This window comes from Canis lupus, chromosome 19, assembly GCF_011100685.1.
Source record: "Canis lupus familiaris isolate Mischka breed German Shepherd chromosome 19, alternate assembly UU_Cfam_GSD_1.0, whole genome shotgun sequence".
NCBI lineage: Eukaryota > Metazoa > Chordata > Mammalia > Carnivora > Canidae > Canis > Canis lupus.
The window spans coordinates 55,451,116-55,473,489 of NC_049240.1; the positions used below are offsets into that span (position 1 = coordinate 55,451,116).

The 22,374-nt window shown below is 38.5% G+C and overlaps 1 protein-coding gene across 10 annotated transcripts in view; it reads right to left on the minus strand.

Moving 5' to 3' along the window:
• LOC119864507 (pre-mRNA processing factor 40 homolog A) overlaps positions 1-21,860 on the minus strand; it is a 60,964-nt gene extending 39,104 nt beyond the window's left edge. For 2 of the 10 annotated variants that reach the window (XM_038565214.1, XM_038565213.1), the window contains exons 1-5: positions 21,466-21,852; positions 20,286-20,417; positions 8,641-8,721; positions 7,255-7,285; positions 4,581-4,597 (exon numbers count right to left, since the gene is read on the minus strand). In XM_038565214.1, coding sequence (XP_038421142.1) covers positions 4,581-4,597; positions 7,255-7,285; positions 8,641-8,721; positions 20,286-20,417; positions 21,466-21,741 — 537 coding nt within the window. In that variant the 5' untranslated portion in view covers positions 21,742-21,852. Of the gene's footprint in view, positions 1-788; positions 876-4,580; positions 4,598-7,254; positions 7,286-8,640; positions 8,722-18,804; positions 18,885-20,285; positions 20,418-20,595; positions 20,834-21,465 lie in introns of those variants that run through there. The other 8 variants (XM_038565217.1, XM_038565211.1, XM_038565216.1 and 5 more) reach the window with 8 other exon arrangements.
• Between the last annotated feature and the right edge of the window lie 514 nt (positions 21,861-22,374).

Consider the following 22,374-nt stretch of genomic DNA (forward strand, 5'->3'; position numbering starts at 1 on the left):
TAATTAAAAAAAAAAAAAGATTTAAAAAAAAAATCATGTATATAGAGTTAATATCCAAAATATATAAAGAGCTCATACAACGCAACAGCAAAAGCCCCCCCAAATAATCTGATAAAAAAACGAGCAAAGCATCCGAATAGACATTTTCCCAGAAAACACATATAGATGGCCAACAGATAGGTGTTAGAATGTGGGGAAAAAGGAAACCTACATGTACTGTTGATGGCAATGTAACTAGTGTAGCCACTATGGAAAATAATATGAAGGCTCCTCAAAAATTTAGAAATAGAACTACCATACAATCCAGCAATTCCACTTCTGGGTATTTAGTCAAAGAAAATGAAAACTTAAAAAGACACATGTAATTTGGGGAATATAAAAAACAGTGAAAGGGAATAAAGGGGAAAGGAGAAAAAATGAGTGGGAAATATCAGAAAGGGAGACAACATGAAAGACTCCTAATTCTGGGAAACGGAACTAGGGGTGGTGGAAGGGGAGGTGGGCGGGGGTTGGGGGTGACTGGGTGATGGGCACTGAGGTGGCACTTGACGGGATGAGCACTGGGTGTTACTCTATATGTTGGCAAACTGAACACCAATAAAAAATAAATTTATAAAAATAAATAAATAAATAAATAAATAAATAAATAAATAAACAAACAAACAAACAGACACATATACCCCCAAGTTCACAGCAGCCTTATTTACAAAAGCCAAGATAGGAAAGGTGTACACACACACACACACACAGGAATACTATTCAGCTATAAAAAAAGAATAAAATCTTGCCATTTGCAAAACACAGATGGACCTTGAAGGCACTATGTTAAGTGAAGTCAAATGGAGAAAGGTAAGCACCATTTGACCTCCCTTACATATGGAATCTTAAAAACAATGTAAAATCCAAACTTAGATACAAAGAACAGATTGAGGGTGAGGGTTCGAAATGGGTGAAGAGGGTAAATAGGTACATAGTACCAGTTATAAAATAAGTTAACTCATGGAGATATAACACATAGCATAGTAATAACAATAATACTGTGCTGTATATTTCAAAGTTTTGGGGAGTAAATCTTAAAAGTCTTTATCACACGAAAAAAAGATGTGCAACTATGTATGAATAGATGTTAACTAAATTGTGATCATTTCACAGTGTATAGATAACAAGTAATTTTGTACAATCTAAAATGTTATGTTAATTATACCTCAACAAAGAAACAAGTATGAAACATGTAAAGAAAAAAGGAGAAGAGGGGGATCCCTAGGTGGCTCAGCGGTTTGGCGCCTGCCTTTGGCCCAGGGTGCGATCCTGGAGCCCCGGGATCAAGTTCTGCATCAGGCTCCCGCCATTTTTTTGGAGGGGGATACAGGAATTCATACACTAATATGTGAAAATAGCTAAAGCAATAATGAAGAGAGAAACAACGAAGATGTGCCTAAATAAATAAATCTTTAAAAAAAAAGAGAGAAAAGAAAAAAGGAGAAGAAAAAAACCACAAAAACATCTACAAAAAAATTCCGTAAGCTTTTCCCAATATATGCAAATCTTTGGGCATATAACCAAATGAGCACCTGTTAGGAAGGGTGTTATAGGGAGGGGAGTGAAGATGAAGAATAAAGTGGAAAAATATGTGAGGAATCCTCCAAGGATCAAATGACAATGACCATGATCTGAAGAGTTCAAATAACTCAAATTTGTGTACCCAAAATCTAAAAAGAATTAAAGCAAATAGGAAATTTTCAAATACACAGTATTTTTAGATGGGAAAATAGAAGAGTAGAAAATGTGAATTCTTCCAAAATTGAAACGAATTAAATATAATCCCAGAATACCACAATTTTGTCGTTAGTGTGTGTGGGTATATATATATTTACAGATTTTTTTGGAGGGGGATACAGGAATTCATACACTAATATGTAAAAATAGCTAAAGCAATAATGAAGAAACAACAAAGAAGTGTCTTAATAAACTTTTAAAATGATTTATTCATTTATATGAGAGAGAGAGAGAGAGAGAGAGAGAGAGAAAATGCAGGGGAGGGGCAGAAAGAACCCTCAAGCAGACTCCTTGCTGAGCACAGAGTCCGACTTGGGGGCTGGATTCCAGGACCCTGAGATCATGATCTGAGAAGAAATCAAGATTTAGCTGCCTAACTGAGCCGCCCAGATTACTATTAAAGCTGTTTTAATCAGAAAATGTGCAATACTGGAGGAAAAATAAACAAAATAAACATTTTCCATCTCTGGAAAATGTAAAAGAAAATCCAGAAGTAGAAGCCAGAATATGTGTGAATTTGACGTATGATTAAAAAGCTATTTCAGGATCCCTGGGTGGCGCAGCGGTTTGGCGCCTGCCTTTGGCCCAGGGCACGATCCTGGAGACCCAGGATTGAATCCCACGTCAGGCTCCCGGTGCATGGAGCCTGCTTCTCCCTCTGCCTGTGTCTCTGCCTCTCTCTCTCTGTGTCTATCATGAATAAATAAATAAAATCTTTAAAAAAAAAAAAAAAAAAGCTATTTCAGGGTGCCTGGGTGGCTCAGTCCATGATCCCAGAGTCCTGGGATGGAGCCCCACTTAGCAAGGAGCCTGCTTATCCCTCTCTCTCTGTGCATCTCCCCACCTGCTCAAGTGTGTGTGCTCACCTTCTCTCTCTCAAATAAATAAAATCTTAAAAAAAAAAAAAAAAAAAGATTATTTCAATTTAGGAAAAAAGGTTTGATAGACAACTGACACAACCAAAACACTAATGGTGGTGGTGGTCCCTTCGAGGTGGAAAAACTTAGGGTGAAATTCACTTTCTTCGTTTTAACTTATGTCTGCTTCTTAATCCCCCAAATGAGCCTGCATTATTTAAATAAACAAACAAAAAACCATGAGCTATCACTAGTGAAAAATATAAATAGGCACTTGTAATGGAAGAACACCACATGGATATTTTATAATTCTTCAACATTTTGTTTAAAAAGATTTTATTTAAAGAGAAAGACAGAGATCCCACATGCGAGCAGGAGAGGGGTAAAGGAGGAGAAGGAGAATCCCAAGTAGACTCCACACCTAGCACAGAGCCCAGGGCTGGATCTCATTACCCTGAGATTATGACCTGAGTAAAGTCCGACACTCAACAGACTGAGCCACCCAGGCGTCCCTAAAACCATTCAACTTTTAAAGCAAAAGATATAAGAAACTTTAAAACATTTAAATACAGTTCACAATTAAAAGTCTTTCCCCTCATATTTAAAATATTAACACATTTATAATCAATTCTTTTTGCAAAAGAATTGCTTTTTGCAATGCAAATTGCAATTGCAATGCAATGCAAATGCTTTTGGCATTTCCTCAACCATAACATGGGGATAATAGCCAACTCTCAGGATTATTTTGATTAAATGAGATTATACATATAAACTCTTCTTTCCAGGGTGCCTGATGGCTCAGTCCATTAGTGACTGACTCCTGACTTCAGCTCAGGTCATGATCTATCTCATGGTGGTGAGATCAATCTCTGCACTGGCTGCATGCTAAGTGTGCAGTCTGCTTAAGATTCCCTCTCTGTGGGACACCTGGGTGGCTCAGTAGTTGAGTGGCTGCCTTTGCCTTGGGTCGTGATCCTGAAATCGAGTCCTGCATTGGGCTCCCCGCCGGGAGTCTGCGTCTCCTTCTGCGTATGTCTTGGACTCTCTCTGTCTCTGTCTCTCATGAATAAATAAGTAAAATCTTTAAAATGATTCTCTTTCTGTCCCTTTGCTCCCCCCAAAACAAGCAAGCAGGCAAACAAAAAACCCTCTTCTTTCCATTGATCTTTAAAAAATTAAAAAATAAACTAAAAAATTACAGAAAACCCTGAGGCCAAAGGGCATGGCTATTATCAGTAAGTAAATAGCCATCTTTAAAGTGAAGCTTTCATCAGGCTTATTTTCCCAAACATCATAAAAACATATGTTCTATTATGTTCTATTAGATGTTCTATTATGAACATCTTACACAGCAACATTAGCAAAAATAACTATTATCTTAAAAATTCAAGTATGGAAAAAAAGAAATGCAGTGTAGCAGTGTATTTCTCCTTTCCTGAGGGGGGAGGGGACCAACTACCACCACCAAGAACAACAACAAGAAAAGCAATTTTGAATACTATGTCTTTCTGACATTAGGGAAGGTATAAACAAAAGTATTTTAAATTTTATGTATTAGAAAGTCTGTATTAGGTTTACAGTAATAAAAGTTACATAAATTTTTATATAGGAGTACCTTCTAATGTAAACCTTATGTGAAAATTATCAGGTTAATTACTGTATACCTATAAGTTCTGTTTCCCTTCTAATTGTACTAAGAGTGGGAAATTCAAATCTTTGTAAAATCTGACCTATATCGGATTCTTTTTTCTTTCATTAAATCCCATCAAAATTAAATTTAAAAAAATTAAATTTTAAGATAGATCATTCAAACCATTTTTCAACCTTTGGCATAGAAAAGAAAGGAAAAAGATTCAAGTTAGCAGATGATCCTTAAAACAGAAATAAGAATCAATGTTGTAGGCTAAAGAAGTATAATGAAATAAATTATGTTCCAGAGGTACTTACTGCACCAGATGCTGTACCTAAAAAATAAAAAAAGGAACAATATTTACAATGTGATAAATCATGCTCTCCCTTGAGTGAACATTTTTAAAGTATTTATTCATACTATTTCTTCCTCCTTATCATGTCACACCAAATACCCTAAGACTGTCCCATAATACGTATATGTTCTCTTTTTTACAAAATAAACATCTACATGCAAAGCATTTTCAGTCTTAAATGGCACTTGGAGCTTTCAACCTACAAACTCACTTGGAGTTAGAGAAATATTCACAATCTTTGCCTTTTGTTTCTCCGCTTGCTATTTTAAGGTGTCTACCTTGACTAATTCCTTTCTCTACTACACTACTGAAATATAATAATGCCACAGGCCTCAGATTCTATGCTTTAGATTTACAGCACCTTCAACTATATAAAGTCCAGACTTGTGGTGTACAATACAATATCCCCTAGCTATCACATATCGCTGTTTAACTTAAAATTTTTAATTAAGATTAAATTAAAAATTTCAGTTCCTCCTTTGCACTAGCCAATTTTAAGTACTCAGTAATCACATATGGCTAATGACTACTATATTGGACAGTATAGATTATAGAACATTTTCTTCATTGCATAAAGGTCTATTAGATAGTACTATCCTAAATTATTATCAATATCCCTTTAGACATAAGGGGAAATGCTCATTAGTCACCAAGGTCAAATGAAGAAGCATTAACTTTAGAAACTAGTAAATTAAAGCTTTGTATAAAAAAGAAAACAAGGGGGATCCCTGGGTGGCTCAGCGGTTTGGCGCCTGCCTTTGGCCCAGGGCATGATCCTGGAGTCCCGGGATCGAGTCCCACATCAGGCTCCCGGCATGGAGCCCGCTTCTCCCTCCTCCTGTCTCTGCCTCTCTCAATCTGTGTCTATCATGAATAAATAAATAAATAAATCTTTAAAAAAAAAACAAGAAAAAAAAAACAAAAACTATATGTAAAGAGGGAATAAAGTAACAAAACAGAGAACAGTCAAAGAAGCTACTATGGACATCACTGGTAGAACCAAAGCATTTAAAAAGTAATTAAGATATTTTATGAGTCAGTTTCTGACTCAGGATACAAGAAACAAAACACTGGTTACCAAAGAGGGGAGGGCAAAATAGGTAAACAGGATTAAGAGACACAAACTTCCAGTTATAAAATAAGTCAAAGCAATGTAGTGTATGGCATAGCAAATACAGTTAACAATTTGTAATAACTTTGGATGGTGACAGGTAACTAGACTTATTGTGGGGATCATTTTGTAATGTATAAAAATATCAAATCACAATGTTGTACACCCGAAGGTAACAGGATACTGTATGTCAATTATACTTTAATCAAAAAAAAATTTTAGGTAATTTTCCAGGATTATTTAGGGTAATAATCAGCTCTAGATATCTAAATACGCAAAATATTATAGTAGGCATTTCAGAACATCATTTCAGCTTAAAGAAATTTGTGAAACATCTTAAAAAGATCCATTATGACTCATATAAACCTGTAGGAAAGCACATGGTGCATTCTAAATGTTTCAAATCACATTTAAAACAAAAAAAAAAAAGTTTCAGGCATGCCTAGGTAGCTCAGTTAAATGACTCTTGATTTTGGCTCAGGTCATGATGTGAGATTAAGCCCTTTGTAAGACCCCACCCTGGACGTGGAGCCTGCTTGAGATTCTCTTTCTCCCTATCCCTCTGGCCCCTCTCCCTTGCCCTAAAAACCAAAACAAACCAAAACAAAAACAATTTGGCATAACCATGGAATAAAATTCAGCATCTGCAATACCAATTTATCTGGAACATTCTTTACTCATGGAAAACTGAGGCATTACTAATATGTATAAAAGGTACACAAGTCAAAACAGTTACTGATAATTGGTTGATAAAAAAAAATAATAATCACAAGGCTTTCAAATTCCAATGACTATAAGGACAAGCAGGTAACAGAATAGACTATGAAATAGTCCAGAAAGCTAATGAGAGTACATGCTCCATATCCAAAATAAGGAGTTAATATCCAATTCCACAATGTCTGAGTACAAATAATGGACTCAATCAGAATTTTTTTCTTCTTCTTTTTTTTAAAGATTTTATTTACTTATTCATGAAAGACAGGGAGAGACAGAGGCAGGCTCCCTGTGAGGGGCCTGATGCAGGACTCAATCCCAGGATCATGACCTGAGCCAAAGGCAGACACCCAACCACTGAGACACTTAGCTGCCCTCAACCATAAGTATTCATTCAAATATTCTCTACCTACTATGCTGATAAGCACCATTACAAACAATAAATATTCAGATAATCCAGTTTTTCAAGATAAATTCAATCTTTGTGTAAAAAAATAAATCTAATTGTTACATATGGCCCAAGACTTTAAATGTCAGCAACTAATTATTAAATTTAAAACATTGTATGGGCTAAAGTATAACTGTAGACCAAATGTGGTCCCAGAACTCCTGATCTAAAATTATGGTAATTCTTTATGGATTCAATTATGAATACTATCCCTATTTCTCATTACTTAAAAGGACAGAGAAAAAAAAAATCAGGAGCTAATCATAAAGCCCAAGAAGTGACCATGTTTTTATTCCTTGTTATACCAGTATAATAGTTATTGTCCAAATGAAGTCTAATATTTACCACCATGAATGCACATACCTGCTGCTACATCCATATTATTTACTCCTGGCTGTAAGAAAAAAAATGTAATTAGTAATATTCACCTTGTTTAAACTGTATTTTATAGAACTTCCTCAAAAAGCACAAGTATAGTCCTTTTTAATGTATAATTCTCAAGCCACTGACTCAAAGTTTCTCAGTAAGTTTCAGTGGTTTTAGTTCCTTGAGTTCATTTTAAATTGAAAAACATCAATAACCCGGGGCTACTGAAGCACTTTTAAGTGTTTTATTTATATGATTATCGGTTACATATAGATCCACAACCATTTACCCACAATTCTGATACAGAAAAAGCTCTAAAAACCAAGTTTTTTCAACTTTCATACAAACACTCATTACAGAGGCAAAATCTGCTATGAATGACATGAGCTCTTTATTCATCCCATCCCAAAGAGAATATTCTTAAGCTCTGCTACAGAAATACTGTGCTTGAAATTATAAGGCACTATACAAGACCTCAAAGGAAATCTTTATAGGATATACAGAATATACAAAGTATTCTTCTATAACATTAAAACATTTTGAAATATATATTTGGCCTAAAGGTTTTGGGTAAGACATTGCAAACTTACCACCCCAGTGGAATATGCTCATTACAACCACTAGGTTATCAGGTAATAAATAAGTTATGCTATTATGAATATCATAATACTTTACATATTGCTGTATAATCCAGTAAGGGTGATAAGACTGTGAAGGATTATGTAAGCAATGTGCCATCACTCAAGTCTCATGAAATGTAAATTTAGAATAAAATCTTTGATTTCTAAATCTAGGATCTAGTACTAAACCATATTACATCCATTAATTAACACTCAGCAGAGCAAATGTCTACTCTTTAAGATTAGAACACTACCAGACCAATAAAATGCTTCTGGCTGACAAATTATTACTTCTTAGTATTCTACTCTTGTTTAATATAGAATTAACAATTAAGAATGTGTATATAAGTATACGAATAAATGTGAATGCCTATCATTCAAGAACCTTGAAGGATAACTAAAATCTAGTTTGGGTTAAAAGGGCGTCAGGGGGCAGCGGGGGGGGGGGGGGGGGATGTGGAAATGGCTTGAGCTAAGACATGGAGGTGGAATGAATAAAGTGTATTAGGGAGAGGAACAAGAAGACCCTCCAATAGGAGTAGAGATCAGTATATAGCAATTAAGAACTGTGCTAAATTGGAGCACCGGGGTGGCTCAGGGGTTGAATTACCACTGTAATTTCCACCTTGCATTACATATAATACAGTACTCAAGACAGACTTAGAAAGCTAACAGGATTGCCTGAAAATATATAGATAGTATAGTATTTCATAAATAAAAGTAGTCAAAACATCACAGTAAATAATTATTTTTACTAGATTACCGGTAAGGCAGGCTGCATGGAAGCCTGAGACATATGAGACATCATCATTCCAGGCATTACTGAAGACATCATTCCAGGCATCTAGAATGAAAGTAAAAAAAAGGTTACTAAATAAAACCAAATAGAACTTTATTAATCTATCTGGCTATCAAAGCTAATATGTACAGCTCACGATTTAAACCCAGTGAAAACTATGTAATATCAATAGTATGCTTAGTAAGTGCTTGTTGAATGAATGAAGTATTTTATCAATGAGCTAATATTTAATGTATGTGTAGAGTTAAAATTATTTTAACAAACTTAAAAGTTAGGTTTACACTTACTATGTTATTTCCAATGTGAATTTGACAATATTAATCTTTTAATTTTAACATCACTCATGTTTTTTTTTCTTCCTTCTTTGGAGCAAGACAAAAATTTTTTGTAGTTCTCACCACTGACTATATCTGTATTAAACAAATTTCATAGCAATCTGGCTCTTTAAAAAATTCAAATTTGATCAAAAGTGCTTAAAATTCAACAACCATAAAAAATATGTAAAAAACAAACTTCAGACACATCACCTATGTCCTCTCGTGGAAAGAAAAACTTAATAAAGCACATATGTGAATATCTGAAGAAAATATTAGTCTCCCAATGACTGCCATCTAAATCTATGAATGAATTTTCACTAAGTATAAATAGAAATCATGAAGATTAATATAGGATTTTGACCTAATATTCATCCCTATTAGTACAATCCCACATTATACTTTTGATTTTAATATGAGCAAATCTAAGAAAAACATGAAAGGAAATAAAACTTGTATACAATAATCATAGGTAATGGAATAAGGTAACCAGGTATTCAAGCAGTTTCAAATTAAATGAAAATTGGAGAACTAGAAACAACTGAGAAGCATACTGGTCAAAAGGAACATACAAAGCCCACTAAACACAGATGAGAACACTTGGCACAGTGAATTTTACTATTTGGGAAAGTCCACTCACGAAACAAAACCAGGGTAAAGCACCATTAAAATAAAGTAGCACTTTATTAACAGATTAAAATACAAAGGTTTATTTTGTTCCTTAAAATATTTAATAAATTGCTTAAACATCATGAAACAAGAACTTGACAGGAAACGTTTGACTATTGGAATATATGGTGAAACAGCAGTTGAAAAAAAAAGATACAGAATTTGAAAACAGAAACACAAGTCTCCACCACCCTGACTAAAAGAATTAGAGAATTGATATAGTAAGGGGAAAAACAGCAATCAAATGAGAACTAGGCTTGTCCCCTCTTCTCCCTACTCCCAACAGATACACCCTCACAACTAATTTCACTTTAGGCTTACAGCAAAGTAGGTGTGAATTCTTTAAGATTTTATTTATCAGAGAGAAAGCACTTGGATAAGCAAGGAGAGCAGCAGAGAAAGAGAGAATAGGCTCTCCACCGATCAGGGAGCCAGCCCAATGTGGGGCTCGATCCCAGGACCCTGGGATTGACCTGAGCTCAAGGCAGACATTTAACCGACCAAGCACCCAAGCACCCCACAGGTATGAATTCTTTAAGTACTACATAACTGACTTCTGGGGAGGCATGGTGAGCAACAGAAAGAAACAGCCTCGTATTTAAAATGGCCTATATATAAAATTCAAAGCTGGTAACATATCCATCAACTAGAATTCTAAGCTAAATTGGAAAACTGAACTTTGAAAACTTGAGAAAAAAGCATTTTCTCAGAATAAATAAAAACATAAGAAAAGCGGGGGTAAAATCTCCATCACGCAACAATATTCCCACATAATAGCAGTATAAAATGTAATTTCAAGTTGAAATTACATGAAACTTCGTAAGACAGTGATCAAATCCCACTTAAAAAACAACGGACAAAACCCAAAACCAAAACCACAACCCCTTACAACATAGTAAGAATTGACCAGAACAGGCCAGTGACATTTAAAGCAAACAACCTTTAAAAATCATTAAAGAGCAGAGTTTGATAGAATTCTCTCAATTGTTCTTCCCACATTTCAAATTTTAAAACATCTCAAAAATCTGCCTTTAGCCTAAAAATTGTGGAACTGGTCATAGAATGAGATTTAGGGCACCGGGGATTTTTGTTGTTGTTGCTGTTTTTTAAAAAAAAACAAAACAGCTGTTTTATCACTTTCTGCTACCAGAGTCACTTAATTTTTAACTAAGAACACCTAAGTTTTTTGCAAATAGACTTTTATAGGTTTCAAATAAAAAGATGATGAAGAGTCAATGTTGATTTTGTAGCAAAAATTGAAGCAGAGGAGACAATGCTCTGGAACACACTCGCCAAACTCCAGTTTTGAGGGAGTCCCACCAGTGCTTCTCTTCATCCAGTCTGAGGACTAACCCCAAAGGGACCACACTTGTCAAGACTGAAGTGTGTCCAAATACCAGGACAATGAAACACTGTGGCATAAAGTCTTCCCCAGATATAAAACCTGAGTCTGGGGGTCTTTGCACCTTTAACTCCCCAAATTCTGAGGTTGGCATTCTCTATTTCAAAATAGAGTTTTACATTTATGGAAATACGTGAATGAGATATCGTGTTAAACAAAAATTTAAGTTCTCCCTAAATATCTCTATAAATTCTGAGGGGTATGAAACCAAAGAACAAAAACATAAATATGGAAAATGCTATATTTTCATGAGAAGTTATTGTAAGAATCGACAAATTAAGAGCTCTTCCAGAGGTCTGAGCATCACCAAAAAACGTGTTTCTCAAAGCCTGAAGAATCTACTTTGTGGAAATGTTATAATTTCTTTTTAATTAATTCTAGGATAAATATAATATGGGGATATAGGTTTCAACCAATCTGAATTCAACAAGGATGCTGTGTTGATTTAGGCCAGTCACTTGACAGCACCATCAATATGAAACCATTGAAAGTTCCTAAGTTTTCCATTATTATTTTAATAACAAACTAATCCAGGTGGCAAGCTAACGAGATCTGTGTTCAAATCCGCAGAAGTGACTTTCCCCTTCCTCTGCCCAATAATCAAAGTTGAGGCATTCAAAAGTTATTTTGTCATCCCTCCCAGCATGGTAGGTTTACTTCTTGCTTCACGTTGAAGGGAATAGACCCTTGGTCTCCCAGTTTTATCTGCAGAGTATTTTAGACTTCTCATTAGGTTTTTTTTCTTCTCACTAAGGGCACACAATATAATGGAGTGTCTTATCACTGATGACATCATAAGTTCAATGAAAATGAGTCCTTGGTTCCAAATAGTTAAAGGAACAAATTCTTAACATAGTTGCTACAATGATGCCACTATAAATTCCAATTGCCACATCACTCTTAAAGCTACAAAGTGTTAATCCATATAAGCTTAATGAGAAGCACACTATAAAATCAAAGCCATGTAGAGCTTTAGAAATTTCCATTTAAGCTACTCTGGCAAATATATTGTTACAAATTTTTAGGAAACAGGAGAAAATGGGAAAGATAAAAACACATGTAAGACAAAAGCTAAACTGTCTAAAATACAATATATTTGAATTTTACAGACACTTTGGCAGTTTTTAAAACCAAAAAAAAAAAAAAAATTCAGCTATACCGTTTGGTAAATTTCATTCCTAAATGGCCAACCATTTGTATATGTGTACTACCTAAAAATTTTTCAATGTGTACTTCTGTTCTTTTAATGATATTAAGCTCAATTATCAAGATGCCTTCAGAAGAAATACAGGTATCGATAAAAAACAAGTAGAAACTAGAAAGCACTGCACAGTTGGCTCATTCTTAGTATCTCAATTTAGAAAGTTCCTAACGTTAGGTAAGACAAGCCTGCTTCACTTTTCATTATTTTTAAAACTAAAGGTAAAGTAATAAAAGCAATTGTTAATTCTACAACACATTATATTGTAAAAAACATAAAACTAAATTAGCCTAATTCTTTCACGATATCAAAACAAAAGTGAAAATCTTCACACAGTGAAAATCTTTCACACTTCAAAAGTTCTTTTCTTCATAATTATTTCCTGAAGTTTTTCCTGCTGGAAAGAAATCACACAAACTAAGCATCTTGTGTTTAAATATGAACTTTTAAATTTGGTTGATTTTTAAAAACCATTCTTTCTGCAAATCTTAAGTTGCAAATTATCTAAAAAGTCGGATTCTTGCCTAACTTGGTTCCTTTTAATATGTTTAAGTCAAATTCCACAAATACACAGAAGCTATTAAGTCTAGTATTTAAAAACCACTTTTACATCACTAACTTACCTTATGAATGAATGCCAACCCTCTTCAGACTCAGAAGGATCAAATTCAGTTAAGGTATATCAACTTCTCAAAGTTACATACAAAGACAGTGATAGCAATAATTCCTTCTAACACAGATTAAGTATTACAATCATATTTCCTGAAACCATAAAAAAAAAAAACTATATGCAAAAGAACAAGTTAATAGTTTAAATTATTAATGATACTTAGCCCATTGCCTCTTAGTAAACCCCCAATTTTTTAAATGAGGAAGAAAATATAAAGAGAAACAGACTCAAAAACTTAAATATAAATAAAAACTATCATTTTAATAAATTAAATTTTTAAAAAACTCAACGTAGGGATCCCTGGGTGGCACAGCGGTTTGGCGCCTGCCTTTGGCCCAGGGCGCGATCCTGGAGACCCGGGATCGAATCCCACATCGGGCTCCCGGTGCATGGAGCCTGCTTCTCCCTCTGCCTGTGTCTCTGCCTCTCTCTCTCTCTGTGTGTGACTATCATAAATAAATTAAAAAAAAGAAAAAAGAAAAAACTCAACGTATTAGGGATATATATACAAACAGTGATGTCTCAAGTCACACAGAATTAGACTTTAAAACTTCCTCTAAAGAGTCGTCTAAGCCTTCTTTTGAATGTAAGCCCTCTAGGACACAAGTATGGAGGGACATAAGACTGTCAATATCCCCTACTCCGAGTCCTTTAAGCTAGATTCAGTTTTAGATCTATTTAAATCATTATATGTTGTTTATATGAAACTCAGCTTTTTAGTTTCTTCTCACTATCAGGAACCTTTAGAACAAGGAGCATGTCTCATTTATGTACATATTACCAGGGTACAGGACAGATACATGGACGTAGCAGAAACTCAAATGCTTCGAAGAGACAATTTTATGACCAGTTCTTGTTTCCACATAGACGAAAAAATTTTCTATTGTATTTAATATATCCTAATAAATATGTAATAACCTTGAAATTACTGAAAAATCACCTTTCCGAGGAATAACCATTGTCTTGTAGCACATGGCCAAGGAAACTATACCAAAGCCCATGTTTTTGGACAGAAACTTAATGCTCATTCATTAATCAAAAGATAAAGTCTTAACCCAAACAGAAGATCAGGTCCTAATGAGTAAAATTATATTTGTATTGTAGTGAGAACTTTGTAAGTCTAAGATAAACAAGTTTTAAGGGGGGAAAAAAAAAAAATCAAAGCTGTAGATAAAGCAAACTATATTTCAACTCAGAACAGTCCTCTCTTGCTGACATGTTTAGTCCTTCAAAACATATAGCTACCAGCATCACTCAGATCTGGAAAAGACTCAGATTTCCACTTTAAGTACACGGTATCAAGTAAAAAAGAAGCAATTAGAAGCAGTTTTTCCTTAAAGCCCATTATGCAAAACACCATTATCTTTAGTACTACCAGTACTACAATTAACTTTTCTTTAATAAGAGGAATGTCTAATTACTTCTAGAGAAAGAAAAGAAATATAAAAGATTCATCTCCATAAAACTTCCAAATGTCTACAAATATCATGACAGCCAAATCACAGCAGTTACAAGATAAAAAAAAGTAAAGTTCAGCCAGGCACGTGAGGGAATACCAGGCATAGGAGGGAATAAGGTACGTATCAGTGTAAGATATATACATTTTTCTCTTTTTTTTAAGATTTTATTTATTTATTCATGAGTGACAGAGAGAGAGGCAGAGACACAGGCAAAGGGAAAAGCAGCTCCCTGCAGGGAGCCCGATGTGGGACTTGATCCAGGGACTCCAGCATCACGCCCTGGGCTGAAGGCAGGCGCTTAACCGCTGAGCCACCCCAGGGATCCCCGTTTTTCATCTTAACACCACAGCCAAGAGACTTAAATGCCTACCGACTAAAAGTAATATGAAGGTATAGAAAAAGTAAGAATGAAAGACCAACAACTTCTAGACAAGACAGTAATCTACTCACTCCAAAAATCATTGCAACTTAGCCTTATCATCTCTAGTTAAAAAACAAATACCCCAGTAGAGAGCTATGGGATATACTCAGGTACCTTTACTAGCTACTGATTCAGTTTTATGAGGATTTTAAGTCACATCATCAACATTTCTAACAAACCCAATTAAAAATCAACCTGTTAAGCTGTTGAGATTTGTTCTCTTTCCTTTTTAATCCTGTTACTTAATGAATACATTCACTGCACTCTTTAAATGCTTCATCATACCTGTTAATACTAATTTCGATGTTGCCTCTTCCTCCTAAAGACCAGACTAAATTGAAAAACAGCTTCAATACAATATTTCTCACAAAATGGTAATTCCATGCGACATTAATTCCATGCAATGTGCTAGACAAAGCAAAATAAACATGTAACGGGGGGGGGGGGGGGGGGGGGGAAGGGGAGCCTGGGGAAGTGGAGGAGGGGAAGATGGCTAAAAAAAGCCCCACAATCAAGAAACACTGAGAAAAATAGTTTTAAAAGGCTTCTGCAAGACTTCCCAGCAGCTTTAGGAAACACTGTGTCCTGTGAATCTCAAAGGAGAGGAGTACACTCCATTCTTCCACACTTACATTGTCTTCTAACATCTCTCCAAATACTCTCCATACTCAGAAACATTACTCTAGCTAAAGTTTTTAAATAGATGAGTTCATATGTAACTGAAATGCTACCTAAAAAAAAAAATAGTATCATTAGTAAATCTATCAACATCTAACTATATACACAGCCGAGAAGTTATACAAGCACCTAGGTCTGGGTCGATCTATTTTTTAAAAAATACTTGCCTGGGTAACATAAATGCACACAGAAAGTTACTGAGATTCAAGATTTTTTTTTTCTTTTTTTTTTTTTTTTTTTTTTGAGATTCAAGATTATGAACAAATAACCTAATGGGAAAAAAGCCTTTTTGTCACTTACTAATGCCCAATTCAATGGCATGGATTCTGTAAATGCCCAAAATAAAGGTCACTTAAAAGTAACAGGAACAAATTAACTGGTCAAAATCAGTCAGATAAATCTAAGATACCAACACTTTGGATTTCTCTGGAAGGCCTATATTCCAAATCATCATTTTCCCTGAGGGTATGCAAAACTTTGTGGTAAAACTTCTTTAAAAAAGACCATCACTAAAATCAAACAGATAGAAACATAGTTGTCTATTATTTAAAAATAAATGGAAATACGTACTTTTGCTTTATTCACCAAAAAATATTACATTTTATCTTCCATTTTTATCAAATGAAAAAACTAGAGAGACAAACACTAAAAATAAGAATTAAGTTGTAACAGTGTAAAGTCACAAGTAACCACTGAAAATAGTCACATGTAACATCTATCTTCATGGCCTATAATGTGGGAAAGAATATGTTTTTGTTTCATTCATTCAACAAGTATTTTACTGAGCATCCATGCTGTGCTGAGAACTGTGCTCAGCACCTGTGGACTTCTTAAAAAGTACAAAACATAGGCCCTGCCCTCTAAGAGCTTACAGTCTATTACATGCTGGAAAGAGCAAATACACCATAAAACAAAAATAAATCCCAAATAAGTGCAACAGAGTTACAGGCAAATTACATAGGATTTTATTTTAATAATTTGAAGGGAAAGTGTATGTTGGGCAAAGTTATTGCTGAGGATCTCCGGAGGAAGGCAAAACTTGAAATGGTAGAACTTAGGTAAGTAAAGGAAAGTTCATGGTGGCAGTGAGCTGTGGACAGGAGGACACGAACAGCATGAGTTCAGTCATGAACTGATACAATCACTCAAGATAGAGAAAACAGCCTGGGTTCAAATTAGGGAGCGAGAAGGCATGCAGCTCAGACTCATGCACTAAGTTGGACCTGGGAGATTCTTGAAAGTTATAAAGTGTGGAATTTAGACATTAGACCATAGGTACAGAAAAGCACTGGAGGCTCTTGGGCAAGGAGACAACATGCTGAACTCTAAAAGAATCTGAGGGGGGAGGCCTGAAGCAAGAAAACCAGCTCAAAACTTGTCAAGAGTATCCTGGGCATGGCAGTATATACTACTTGGGTCCAGATGGCAGCAGGAATAGACTCAAGATCTGTTAAAGCCTGCCTTACTCAATGTAAGAACAAGAAAATCAAACTCATTTGTGAAAAGCATTCATTTACAAACTTACTGAACAAAGGCAAAAAGAGTACTGAATAATTAGAATTAGGGAGGCATTACTAAAGAATTTTGTTTTTATGTACATATCAACCCATAAAATCTCATACATATCACCTACTCTTCTCATCAAATGACCTGAATTGAAGCATAGGTTGTTAGAGCTGAAAGAGACCTTACGGCTTTTACTCCACTTTTCTCATTAAAAGAAAAATTAAAAATGAAAAAAACAAAGAGCCAACTAGGAGGACTTTCTTAGGATTTTAGTGAGGGCAAAATCACCTGTGATAAAGGTAGGACTTGCATGTCCTTTGTGTAGAAAGTACAACAAAAATTTGTAAGAGGTGAGAACATTTTAAAAGAAAAACATTACTGACCATATAAGTGGAAAATGGCCTCACATACAATCACATCTTAAGGCAAATCTCTACTGCAAATTTTTGAGTATTCCCACCAAGTAGGGAAAATATTACTAACGGTTTTTTTAACCAGTGATAAAGCATTATTTAATTTCCATATTAAAGTCCATGCAACTTTCACAGTCCCTTCCAACTATAAGAGTGTATAATCCTGTAAAACCAGGACAACTTTCCCATATGAAGTTAACGTACAGTAAGAAGCAAATGTAACCTATGTTATAGATAATTGAGATGAAATCTCTTTTTTAGTAACAGATTCAACCTGAATTCTATAAAGGGCACTGTAGTCAATCTCCTGAATAAGTACAAAAAAAAAAAAAACCTTCAGAAAACCTAGTACTCTTTTAACCTAAATAACTTTTTCATTTGAAAAATTATGACTTCTGGCTCCTAAAGGTTGTTATTTCTGTCCAGTCTGCATATTATTTTACAAACAAGTTTTAAAATTTCCTGTTGTGCCCATATAACATTCCAAACACCAGAAGCACTTAGCGAGTAAGACTAGCACCAATTTTCATTTTCGGCTGGTCCCAGAATGAGATAGTAATGTGAAGTAGGCAACATACATGAAGGTTCCATCACCCTCAGGACCAAACTCTAAAAAATTTGTAAACTGACTTTTTAACTTTTTAAAATTGAACAGCAGAACCCTACCAACTTTGTGTCCCTGCACTGAACTGTGTCATTCACAGGCACCCTGCTGTCTCTCATGAACTTCTGACCATTAACACCTCTGAGTGAGTAGTCGTGAAAAAGATCCACTGTGCTGTCAACTTTTATTTTTAAGGTAGTTATTTACAGAGCTTTAAATTAGAATTCTAGATTACTTGAGTATTTAAATTATCCATGCCCTCCCAGTCTGTTACGAAAGCTCAAATAAAGAATTACTTTTACCAAGATTTGGGCCCCATTTAAGTTAAGAGATTAAGAAGACAAAAGAAGTATATAATTTTAAGGAAAAACAGTGGGGATTCTCTTGGGACCCTAAGAGCTGGACCCTTAAGTCGTTCATTCATTCTCCTAACAGGAGCTGACAGGGAGAGAGAGACTTTTAAACATCTAAATAGGTATACTTAAAGGTACATGGCATACACTGGTCTAGAAAAAAAAGAAGAAAATCTCAAGGTAAAATTAAGAGTATTTGAATGGATGTGTACCAAATATCAAGTAACCTTACTAGGAAGATGATCACTAATACAGCTAAAGAGAAAGGGCCATAAAACAAACTGTGACCAGCTTATGCCAATGAAATACACAAAAGTACTTAAAAAAAATAAATAAAATCTGCATTGTACTAGAAATGACTAGCTGGTGTCTTGGTTTGGTAGTGCAATAGCACCATTACAGCAAGGGTAAGCAGGTCAATCCCTTGCAAAACTTACCTTGATTGGCCCAATGGAAACAGAAGGCCCCAGAAAAGAGAGAAGCATCTGGCAGTAGCAAATTGTTTTATTTTATCTTTCTGTGGAAAGAAACTAATTTTAAATAAGAACCAGAGCATTTAAAGAATAAATATTTTTTAAAGCTCATTATCTAGTTAGAGCAGCTCTACTAAGAAAACCAGAAGAGCTCCTTGCTGCTTAGAGATGGAAAGAAACAGAAGAGGAATCAGAGTTGTTTCTCCATCATCTAAGGGAGTTTTAAAACTTGTGTTATTCCAGAACAACAGAATAAATGGTTCTTTTATTATTAAAAAAAAAAAAAAAAAAAAAACACTCAACTCCTACAGGCAGAATCTTTTGGGCCTGGTGTCTTTGAATATAGATTTTTATCAAAATTAAGGGCTATATTTCAAATTAAAAAGAAGAAAATCACTTGACATTAAGCCCTTCTACTCCTAAGGTTAAAAGAGAAAAGACACAAAGTAAGCTCCTTTCTCCACCACAATTTCACCAATAACTTAAAATATCAAGGCTTAACTGATTATCAACACAAACAGTATTAATTAGCAGAAAGACCATACCTAATTGACTGGCTTTCCAAAATATTTTACTAGCCTAAATTTTTGATGATTTATTGAGATACTCAAATGGAAAGAACTCAGCCACCAAAGAAAGAGTCTATGTATTACAGAACCTGACAGGGAGCATGAAATTATTCATGGTAACTGAACCTGTTACCTTTCTTGGATGCTTCTCTAGGAACTCAGTTCTACTGAATTCACTGAGTCAGCATTGAAACCTTTTGTTCCAAATCACTCCCACAAAATGTCCATTTACATTTATGCTGGAGATGAAAGGGACAGCTCAAAAGCAGGAGTGCAGAAGCAATGAGCATTTAAAACAAAACAAAAACCAAACAGTGTAAGTGGAAAATGAACCCCCTATATGGCACTATCCTATGAAGAATCAAATCAGAGTAGAACCTCCCTGCTCTACCCCCACCGAGTGCGCGCGCACGCGCGCGCGCGCGCACACACACACACACACACACACACACACGAGGAAATTATTTCAGGAATAAACTTTACTCTAAGGTAAAGGCCTAAGCAATTGCTATTTTTAGATTCTATGCATCTACGTGGTCCATAGACATAAAATACGTTGACCTATAAAATAATAATCACTCTTCAAACATTTAACTTCAATTGACATACTCGGAAAAATAAAGTCATGACGCTAAAAAGACTACACAAACAGCTACTTAAAAAGAGAACTCTTAGTTCTGCTGTGGTAGAAAATAAATCTTTAAAACAGAAGGCTTTTTCCTTACTTTCAAAATTTGATTAGACTTAGCATTTGACTTATTCGACAATATTATTTTGGCATAGACTAATCCTTAAATAACTGCAAGTATTGACCCAGGTTTTGAAAATCTTGACACAACGATAACCGAAGACAAAACGAAACAGGAGCATCCTTACTTGTCCCATTGGCGGCCCTCCCATAGGGGGCATCATTTGCGGCATCATTCCGTGAGGTACAGGAGGCATGTTGGCTCTCTGGCCCATGGGGTGCATGCCCATCGGGGCATAATGCATGCCAGGGTGGCCCATCTGGAAAACAAGGGACACGTGAGAGCGAGCAAGGGACGATGAACGCTTCTCAAAAAACTGATCGCACAAGCCGGCTACGCGCACAGAGTGGCTCAGCGTCAGGCCAACTGGGACCCCATCACCGGGTTGCCTCGTACTTTGTTTTCTTAAACAAAATGCACCTCCCACCGGAACTTACACGGGCTCGCCACCGGCCGAATCGCAAAGTAATCGGAGAAAAAATTAAAATAATCACTGGGCAAAGAGAACACAGATTTCATTTCCGCAGCAGGCCGCTGCAGCGCGTTAACAGCCGGCGCCGCGCAGGAGCAGGTCCGGGGAGCCACGACTTTGTTGTTCCTCACGGGTACGAGGTAGCCAGCGCCCGAACAGGGGCCGTTCCCGGGCCGGCTCCACGCTGACTTCACGCTTTGACGCGAGGGTTCGCCGACTTCCCCGTGAGGAGCGCGGCCTCCGGGAGAGGCGAGCGAGGCCAGGGTCCCCAAGGACGCCCGACGCCGAGCGCGGGTGCGTCCCGCAGAACCCGCACCGCAGAGCACGCTCCTCGGCTCAGGGAGGACCCTCCCCGGGGCGGCCCGGAGCCCGGCGCAGGCCGCTCACTCCCCTGAGGAAGCCCTCCGCGGGCGGGGGCGGGGGCGGGGCGGGGCGCGGGCGCGGGCCGGCCCGGCTCTCCGGGGCTCCCCCGCCCGAGGCCCGAGGCCCGAGGCCCAGCCGCCTGCCGCCGCCGCCGCCGCCGCCCAGGCCGAGGCCGAGGCCCAGCCGCGGGGACGTCCGGGTTCGCCTCCGCGCCCCCGCGCCGCGCCCCGCCCCAGCCCCGGAGCCCGCCGCCCCGAGCGCCGCCGCGCGCTCCCGGCCTCTGCCCCTCGGGACCGGCGGCCGGCCTCTGACTCCGCGTCTCATTGTGCCGCTTCGCCCCGCTCCGCCGACGCCTCGCCGCGGGCCGTCTCCTCGGGGGGCCGCCGGGAGGGGCCCGGGCGCTGCGGCCCGACAGCCCCCGCTCCCCGTCCCCGGGACCCCGCGCCGGAGGGCGGCTCGCCGCCTCACTCACCATGAGGCCTCCACGCTCGGCTCCCGTCCCCGGCCTCATCGTCGGGCTCAGACTGCTCCGCCGGCGGCCACTGCCGCTGCACATACCAACAAGCAGCGATCTGAGTGGCTGGCGCCCGCCGGGGCCAAAGGTTAAAGGCTGCCCTGCGCTGCGGGGCGGGACCAGCGGGGCCAACAGGCTGACGGGCTTCCCCGCTGTCCAATCAGAGTGCGCCTCCGACACGCAGCTCTGCGGCGATTGGCCCCCAGCCTCAGCCTCGCTCGGCGTCGCCTGCATGGAGGGGGGAGGGGGACGGAGGAAGTTTCTGCGCCTCCGCCGGGAAAACTCCACCAACTTTCCCCGGGGGAGGGAGCTCAGACCGCCTCACCCCGCAGGGGGCGGGGCAGTGCGCCTGCCACCTTCACCCCCTCCGCCCGAGTTCCGTACGCCCTACCAACCTGAGGCTGCCCGGGAGGGGGGGTACCCGGCTCGTAGCGGTAGCGGGGCCGGGGCGGGGCGCGCGCTGCCCGCGGAGGAGGAGGGGCGGGGAGGAGGCGAGGGTTCGAGCTCCGTACGCACCAGCTGGAGAGCCCGCGCCGGGGCGGAGGGGGCGGGGCGGAGGCGTGTCGGACGGCGGGGAGGCAAGTTGTGATAGGGGCGGGGAGAACAATGAGAAGGAGAGCGGGGGGCGGGGAGCGAGGGGCGGCGAGCCGCCGGGAGGGAGGGGGGCCCGGGAGGCGCGGGGCGTGCGGCGGAGGAAGGGGGCCGTAGCCCGGCGGGCGCTAGGACCGGGCGCGGCAGGACGCGGCCTCGGGGCGGCGGGGCGCGCGCGCCTGGAGGTGACGCGGCGGGGGCGGGGGTCTCCGGCCGGGACGACGCCCCGCGGGGGGCGGGGACCTGGCTCCCTTCGGGCCCTGCTTGGCGCTCTCC